The 8786-nt window shown below is 45.0% G+C and overlaps 1 protein-coding gene across 3 annotated transcripts in view; it reads right to left on the minus strand.

The window, feature by feature from the left end:
* Positions 1–385: 385 nt before the first annotated feature.
* The window catches only part of nek7 (NIMA-related kinase 7), a 65872-nt gene continuing 57471 nt past the window's right edge, over positions 386–8786 (minus strand). For all 3 annotated transcript variants that reach the window (XM_005933790.3, XM_014337276.2, XM_042225524.1), the window contains exons 9-10: positions 4600–4713; positions 386–2603 (exon numbers count right to left, since the gene is read on the minus strand). In XM_005933790.3, the coding sequence (XP_005933852.1) occupies positions 2493–2603; positions 4600–4713 (225 nt within the window). In that variant the 3' untranslated portion in view covers positions 386–2492. The remainder of the gene's footprint in view (positions 2604–4599; positions 4714–8786) is intronic.

An 8786-nucleotide genomic window follows, 5' to 3' on the forward strand; every position in this document is an offset into this window, starting at 1 on the left:
CTCAAACTTACATGAGCTGCGGGCCACTGCTGACACTGCAGTCTCATTGGACGGTCGCTTTAGTGTTCAAGTAGTACAAAAAACAAGAAAACACAGAAATATTTCAGAAAATGTTGTTTTAACATTTCAAATATCTCTTTAAGAACTTATTTATGGGCCACAAGTAGGAGTGACGTGGACCACAAGTGGCCCCCGGGCCGCATGTTTGGCCCCCGGGCTGCATGTTTGGCCCCCGGGCCGCATATTTGGCCCCGGGCCGCATGTTTGGCCCCGGGCCGCATGTTTGAGCCCTGTGACCTGTAGCTCTGCTTGTGTTTTTGCAGAGAAAGCACGTTTGTCACAATCGAAACCTTCTCCAAGAAAAACAAGACAAAAGGAAGAAAAATGACATTTGAAAGCTTTATTACATCGAGTTTGCGTACAAGGCGTGTCATGGGTCTGTTTCTGACATGAAATGTTCACTGAGAAAACTAAACTAACAAAATAATAAATATCAATTACCAGTACTTTGCATTGTGGCCGACACCTGGACTCTTCAATACTATGCTGAGGAGGACACGTGGAAGATAAACAGGGCAAAGCTAAAAGAGGCACAGTGGAGCGCTGCGACGCATCAAGACAACACGAGCGCCGTGATGGTTAAAGTGACCGAGCGCTGTGTGAGGACCAACAGAAGATTTTAACAAAGTATTAACATTTGTTCCGCATCTGCGGCGCTCTGCTGCTGTTAGAAATGCACTTTAACATAAATGATCAGGTGCCTTAGTTAGATATGCTTCAAAGAAAAAGCATAAAAGGCCCTAAAACACTGAGCGTAGGAATTCTGTATAGCATCAAAGCAAAATATTTAATAAAAATAGTGCCACAGCTCCTTTAAAAACTCTAAAATACTGCAATGTTTTGGTGCTACACAGACGAGATTAACAGGACTGCAGGTGAAGATGATGAAAATTTAAGAGAGCAGAAACACTTTTATCGTCATGGGAACGTAAAACAACGAAGGACCAAAATCTAGGACGAGGTGAACGGCAGCAAACACAAACTGCAAACACAAACTGCAAACACTGCGTTTGCAAGTATCAGACAAATAACTGCAACATTTTCTGTGAACACAAAAGAACCTGCGCTGCCTCGGACCTGGAAGCTCGCACTTTGTATGTTGACAAAAACAAACATTAGAAACAGAGGACGTGTGAGTTTACAGGGTCTGACGCTAACGTGTAAGACACTGAAATAAAGCAGCGTCGAACCTCGTTTACAGGCTACACCTTCGCTGTATCGTCGCTGTCGTTACGTAAACCACTTCCTGTTTCTATTTAAGTCGTCTGCCTCTAAAGGCACAAACGGATCATTTTAATGGTTTCCTTTGTTATTCTTTGGTGGTGTTTATTTCCAGCTACAGTACAACTAAATGTTTCCCCCTCAGTACAAATCTTTGGTAAAGCATAGAACTCATAAAGATGCTCTCCCACATATAAACCGTCTCCTCTCCTCCGATTGGCTGGTACCTGTGCTGTACTTTTAGCATGGATCAGTAACTTCTCCCTTGTTACATAAAAGACACACGCACTGCAACTTACACAGCAGCATTAACGCAGTTTTGTGTAGCTAATCTACTTTTCTGATGGCTCGGACACAAACGAAACTCTGCAGCTGCAGTTCATCTCTCGTTAGTTCAGTCATGGAGGGAACCGTGTTGGTATCGTGAGCACGTGAACGTCACATGTAACACTGCTGCTGTTACAGTTTCTTTGCCTGCTCGGCTCTCAGAAAAGACACACTGTGATATTTTCAAAGACAATACATGGGCGTCACAATGACTTACATTCAAAGTGTTGTGGAGACATTTGCTCGTGTCCCCTCAGCACAGCTGTAGTCTACCCTCTAAACGATCCTTCCTTTTCTAATACATTCATTAGACATGATCACCCTGCCAGCCTTCCAGTACCAGGGTAAAAAGTGCAACACAACAACACTTCAACCGCAATTAGACTCTGCAGAGTTGCTGTCAATGAGCGAACGTCTCTTCGCTCCATTTTTAGACACTAATTTTATTTTTTGTGCCATCTGAGGCGACTGTAGGTCATCGAGAGCTTTCCAGGTCAAATTTAATGATATTTTGCACTGATCGACTGTTGACTGAACATTGCGCCCATCTCTTTCCAGTACCTCTGCTTTAGCAGTACGTATACTGAGAAACAGTCTGACATGAGCAGAATGACGTGTTTGAAAGCCGTAGCGACACATCGGTGAGATACAATACACATTAAAGTCTAGGAAAGGAGCTGCACTGGTAATATAATATATTCTTTACTCGAGGGGAGAAAAGGTTACAGACTGAACGAGCACTCTGAAAATTAAAAAAACGTGTTACTATTGATGACAAGAAACTGGAGCAAGTTTTCTATTAATGAAGACGGACGAGTCCAGCTTGAAAAGCAAGAAGGTCGTGGACAGGAGTTCTGCAAGGCATGGTGTGCGTAACTCTGGGCTTAGCTGCCCTGCGTCATGCTCTGCATGTGTTTGGCAATGTCATACACGTAGGTGATGTCCGGCCTCTTCTCCGGGTCCGGGTTGATGCACATATCTACCAATTTCCTCAGCTGGTGGCGCGGACGGGACAAAAAGAAGAGAAACATTGTCAGAGATGCAGTGAAACAAGATCACACAGGAATTTAGAAGAGCAGCTCTAGACAAATCTAACAGTTGCTAACAGCGCCCTCTAGGTGACCTCTCCCGTCATAGCAACAACAACAGAGCAACAGGTAAGCCGACTGAGGCGCGTGGCTGGGGTAGCGCGTTAATCATTTATTGGTCTGCTGAATCCACTGTTACCTGAGCACACCCCCCATATGCACGCACACGCGCGTGCACACGCACACAGCTGCCACTCCGCTGCCATCCGGAGACAGCGCTTCCACTTGAAGCGGCGCGCGGTGGCTGATTGGAGCAGATAGACAGGCTCGCAGGCGGAACAGCCACCGCCATCATTAAAAAAAAAAAAAAGATAATAAAAGGCGAGGAAAGAAAGGGGGGAAAAAACATCTACATGAGGTCGCTATGGTAACCGTCTGCCGACTTCCCGGCCGCTGTTGCGCGGCGCGCGGGCTCGGGCGAGTTTTGTGTATCGGCGCGCGAGTGTGCGTGTGAGCGAGAAAGTGAGGCAAAGATGCAAATTCAGACAGTCTGAGAATTAGTCGCACAGAATGGAGATGGGGAGGGCGCCGAGATGCAGATATGTAAAATATTCATGTGCGTGTGGGGGGTGGCGGAGCTGGCGAAGGGAGGCGTGTGTGTGGTGGGGGGAGCATAGATGGAGATGGTTAAATGACACAACAAAGATGAGCAGCTGACAGTTTGCTGCCGATCCTTCAGGAGCATTGTTTACATCCAGACAGGCGCTGCAGGCACCCCCCTCATCTCCATCTCTCCATCGCCCTGTCTCTCGCTCCATCATTCCCTCTCTCCTGCGCTTTGTCTTCCTTTCTCCTGGATGGGGGTGACATGTGGGGCAACGCAGAGGCTCAGCGTGGCGCTCGTGTGTGTGGAAAGAGCTCATGTAACAAATATACACTTGCAAGAACTAAAACACTCACACACACACAGAGCAACCACAGAGGCTTAAAACACCTCACAATTAGCCTTTATCAGGCTAATGAGGTAAATACCAGAGTAAAACAAAAGCCTCTCTCTGCAGGGTAAACGAGCTCACTGGAGACACGAACAGCCATTTAAAATGAGCCACTGCAGACACACTGGCTACAGATCGGAGGCACTAAAGGTAAAAACCACATCGGCGTGCTTTAAAGTCATACCTGACCATGATGGTTCATACTAGGTTTATTAAACATATCTGAACTGGAAACTCAAACCTAAACCACAAGGTTAGCTGTGGGGTGATGTCAGTTTGCAGTAGTTTCAATAGCACCAGGCCTCAAACATGATAAAGCGCGACGGCATTCTTGACTTTAATCAGATATGAGGCAACTTTTTTTTAAACAGTGCAAATCTAATAAATGTGCCAATAACCGAAAAAGGTTCCAATACCTGCACGTGCACGTGCGCCTGTGACTCAGCGTATGAGCATTTCACTACACGCATTTAAAAGAAACAGACGGGGAAACGCCACCCACACAAAGAGGGCACGCAAACAGAAAAACACGCAGATTCATGCACATGTCAGCGCTAATCAGCAATAAGGTGATCTTTAACCGCAGCCCGGCTGCATTACGTTTCTGCGCACGGATCAGTCTTCGCAGAATTACGGCAGACGATTTAACGTTGACTAAAGGAAACGTGACACTCTGGCGCATTTAGTTTCACCCCACCGTCGAGCGCGGCCAGATGCTTTTGATACGCGCGGCTAAAATCGTATCCAGCCTCCTGATCACAGTCCTGTGCTGCAGCTCAGGCAGACGGGTGGATTTCACCGACATTAAAATATAATTTAAGTGTTCGATATAAGTAAAAGGAAAGTGGCATCAAGAGAAAGAGACAGGGATTTGTATTAAAGACTATGGCGGCTGCTTTACAAACACTGAACAAGTCTATATTTACTCTGTTCCTGAGAAGTAAAAGGCAGCTGATACGAGTACTTACCTCCTCTGAATAGTGATCTGAGGGAAGAGGGGGGTAGTCACACTGTTCTATCTTCTTACAAAGTGAGTAGAGGTTCATCTTATCCCCATAGAACGGACTCTGTAAGGCTGCCATCTGAAGCACAGACATAAGAAGACGTGGAGAGAGACAGAAAGTGGGAAAAAGACAAGAGCAGTCAGTGAGTGAAGTTAAAACGGGAAGTAAAACACCCAATCAAGCTCTCAACAGGTGGCAGGCAGACGGCTCTGCACCCTGTGCTAACAGTAGAGTCTGCAGCTCTGCTACTGACGTGCATCCTATTGATTATTATGGGGATTGGGTGCAGGAAGACAACAAGTCAATATGTAGAGCTTTGTGTACATATCAGCACATCCCGGTCTAAACTTCAGCCGAACCAAACAAAACAAATCCACTGGAAGCTTCTCGCTGCAGGCTGGTGGACTTTCCTGCGATGCTGACGATGCGCTGCCAGACGAGTACGTATATTTTCTAGAAAACAAACGCAAGCGAGCAGAGCAGAGGCAGGGCAAATGGGAACGAGCAGGAAGAAGGGAAAGCGCATGGAAACCTTTGTTTGTGAGTGGAAGGAGGTGAAGGATCCTCGCTGCCTTTCTAAGAATAATGAAAGACGCACGCCATCTTTCCCAGACTCGGTGACTGACTCACTTCCTCTTGTAGAAAGGTGAAGCCTGCAGCACACTTGCATAACAAGCAGCCGCCAAATGCTTACTGTTTTTCTGATTCAGTGCTTTCAAAAACAAGCAGCGTGTAAGTGCTCGGTCATTATCACTGCTGTGTGTGAGAAAGTGCTCAGAGCTTCCTTTTTATTCACGCACCAAAAACACATTAAATAGGAAATTGTGAGTTGCAGTAAGAGTACAATCAAAGTCGAATCACTCCTGGGTGATCTCGTGATCTGTACAGTCTATTTGTGAGAAACACTTCTCTCTTCGATTTGTTTGCTGTCTGCAGGCTGTCGATCATGTGTCTGTAACAAAACTAGTGACCGGTACGTGAGCTTGTTCCAAACTTCAGAAAAGCAGCTGGAAAGAAGAGCGGGCCAATCAGTGGGAAGATTACACCTTACTATTTGAAGCGTTGCTCAGGTGTCCCTCGGAGAAAGTACAGTGTGCGTTTGACAATCTGCTAATTGGTAGCGTGAAAACAGATGAGAACAAAGTCTCCATACGAGAATCCAAATGCAAAGCTTCCACACAGAGTACAGCAGGTTAGTGAGAATACACCACCTTCAGCAAAATGAAGCTGCAGAGGAAAATATGTCTGTGTGAATCGGACCGACAAAGAAAAAGGAGGAAGTGTTTGAGGTAAAAGAATAAAGAGGCCATCTAGTGTCACACACAAACTCATTGGATTATTTCAGCTTCCTCACAGACTATTTTTCTGTCTTCATCAGCTAACGCGTACAGTCGAGCGCTGCAGAGACAAGAAAACAGTGGTGCCTAGTGTGCTGGTGTTTCTAATGCACCAGTAAAAAGTAGCTGGCTTAATCATGGCTGCCTTCAATGAAACGTTTCAAATTTAGAGCAAAGACAAAAGACGTTTCCCATCAGCCAGATCTCGGCTGTCCGAGCCCGCGGAGGGAAATCAAGACGACGGCAGCAGCGTTTACAATCGTGTTAATTATTACATGAATACTGTTCATTAGGGCTGGGCCATATCATCCCGTTCACGGTAATACCGGTGTAATGTTGGGCAACGATAGGAAAATGACATATCGCGATAGAATATGGGTAAAACGCGCATGCGCAGTGCCTTTGTTTACATACGCACATGGCGGCGACGCAGAATGAGAAGAGCGAAAGTGGATCGTTGAATGAAACCATGAACCAGAACTGGTTTGTAAAAACGCTGCAGCTTCACTGGTGTGGAACTGGTTTAGCTTTCGTCCGTCAGATACACAACAAAGCACTATTTTTGGTAGCGCATGCTAGCGGGCCGTCGTTATTACCGTGTTGTTTGGAAAATACGGCGCACTTAAAATCAATCCTTTGATTTTTCTGAAAGTCGACAGAGCCCCTTATAATCCCGTGTGCCTTATGTATGAACTCTGGTTGTGTTTACTGACCTCGAAACGATTTTATGTGCACGGCGCTCGAAAATCTGTCAAATGTTTCAGTACGACTTTGCTAAGCTACGAAGCCGCACCGCTTGATGGATTGTTGGAGCATTACGGCTATCGTAGGCGGAGCCTCGCGGAGTGATACGTACTGTGCTTCAACATAATGTTACCGTATTGTGTGTGTATAACCTCTTTTTAAGTTGGATATTATACATGGTTATGCTGAGGATGTGTCGGCCAGTTTCCACTGGAAATGCCTTTTGGTTAAACTGTCAGCGAGGAATTTGCACTGTTACATTTTTATATAACTTTAATGCACATAAAAAACAGCTGCTTGTTTAAGTGAAAATACATTGATGGTTTTTGCACTAATAAAGTTGTGGAGTTGTAAAGTATTTTGTCTAGTGTCAATTATATCGTCAGTTATATCTTATCGCAAATTTTCAAATGTATATCATGATAAATATTTTTGGTCGCCCTGCTCTGCTGTTCATGCTCACAAAACACATCCAGTGAAAGAGAATCTCCCTCTGTTGTCTGTGAACACCTCTCTGCCTCGACTGCAAGACCAGCAGCTGACAGCTGAATATTCATGCACGTCATCAATGATGCACTTCTGTTATTAACAAAGTCACAATTTAAAACCTGATCCTGTCGTTACCAAGGCGAGCAGAAGCAGCCGTGTGCACACTCACAGGACGACTGAAGGATGCTAAACAGCTGATTAAAACAAGTAATACTGGTGAACGTTTGCACAAAAGCACCTTCCCACATAGATGGTGCTCCACATTTAACACACACACACACACACACACACACACACCGTACTACATTTAAAAAGCCATTAACACAGGCGGCAACAAGTTAAGGTATTATTATTCCAACATGTTAATTACTCAGTGTGCTATAGCTATGGACCCTTATTTAACATGCATTTCCATAGACAACAGCTCACTACCTGCAATTAAATGACCATCTAATTAGTCATTCATTGCAGCTTGTAAATAAATCATCTGCCCAACAAGGCTGCTGAACCTATGAGTCATTTGCCACCGAGGTCAGTGGACATCTTGCCCTTTCATTTCAGAATCCAATCACTTTTGAATAACCACAGTCGATACCTGAAAATGCCAAAGCTCGCAGTGTTAGGCGCTCTGCTCACTCCCATGTTAAAAAAACAACAACAAGACAAAAACGGAGAAGAAAATACAAAAAAAGACTTTTTGTTGACAAAGATCATCATCATTACTCGATTCATTTCTACATGTAAAAATACACATTTCTATCCATGTTCAGGTTTCATATTTTGAGGTATCCATGTAAGAATTAGCGGTTTCCAAAAATCCAGATTCCCCAATTAGCGAGTGAGACTGAGGGAGAGAAAGGGAGAAAAAAGGAAAGCTGCACTCCACACAGCAGCGTGTGAAGGGTTAAACAAGACCCCGTCGTATTTTCATGCATCTTCTGCTTTTGACAGATGAAAAATGTCAACTGTCCTGTTTGTATTTGGGAGTTTTTGCACTATTCATCTGCTTCATTAGTGCCTGCTGCTCCTAGCCCCTGACAGCTGCCGGCCCCCTGCTCACACACACACACACACACCATAAAGATGCATACCCACACACACACACACACAAACACACTCCTTTTTTCAGACTGTGTCGTCGCAACGGTTTAGATGATTGACTCACTCTCTGACCCCTGAGCCCCCGGTGTGTGTGCGCGATTGTGTGTGTATGTGTGTATGCTTCATTGATATTCGAGAGACATACAATGCACACGCATGCCTGCTGTCTGTCTGAGGGCTGTGAGCTGCTGGTGGCAGAACACACGCGCACGTAGGTTTGTGCTTCTATATTTGTGAGGACCATCGCTGACACGATGCACTTCCCAGCCCCTCGTCCTGAAATGTAACATCACAGCTTCACAGGGAAACCCCAATGCAAACCACCACCTTAACACCACCTTAGCTGATTTATCAGAATCAGAATCAGAAACTTTATTGTCATTGTCACGAGAACAACGAAATGAAGAATGGTCCCCGATCATTGCATCATCCCTAGCAATATCAAAATATAAATAAAACAATAAAATTCAATAAATAAAA

Source organism: Haplochromis burtoni, unplaced genomic scaffold (assembly GCF_018398535.1).
Source record: "Haplochromis burtoni strain Fernald_Lab_line unplaced genomic scaffold, NCSU_Asbu1 Contig_173, whole genome shotgun sequence".
Classification (NCBI taxonomy): Eukaryota; Metazoa; Chordata; class Actinopteri; order Cichliformes; family Cichlidae; genus Haplochromis; species Haplochromis burtoni.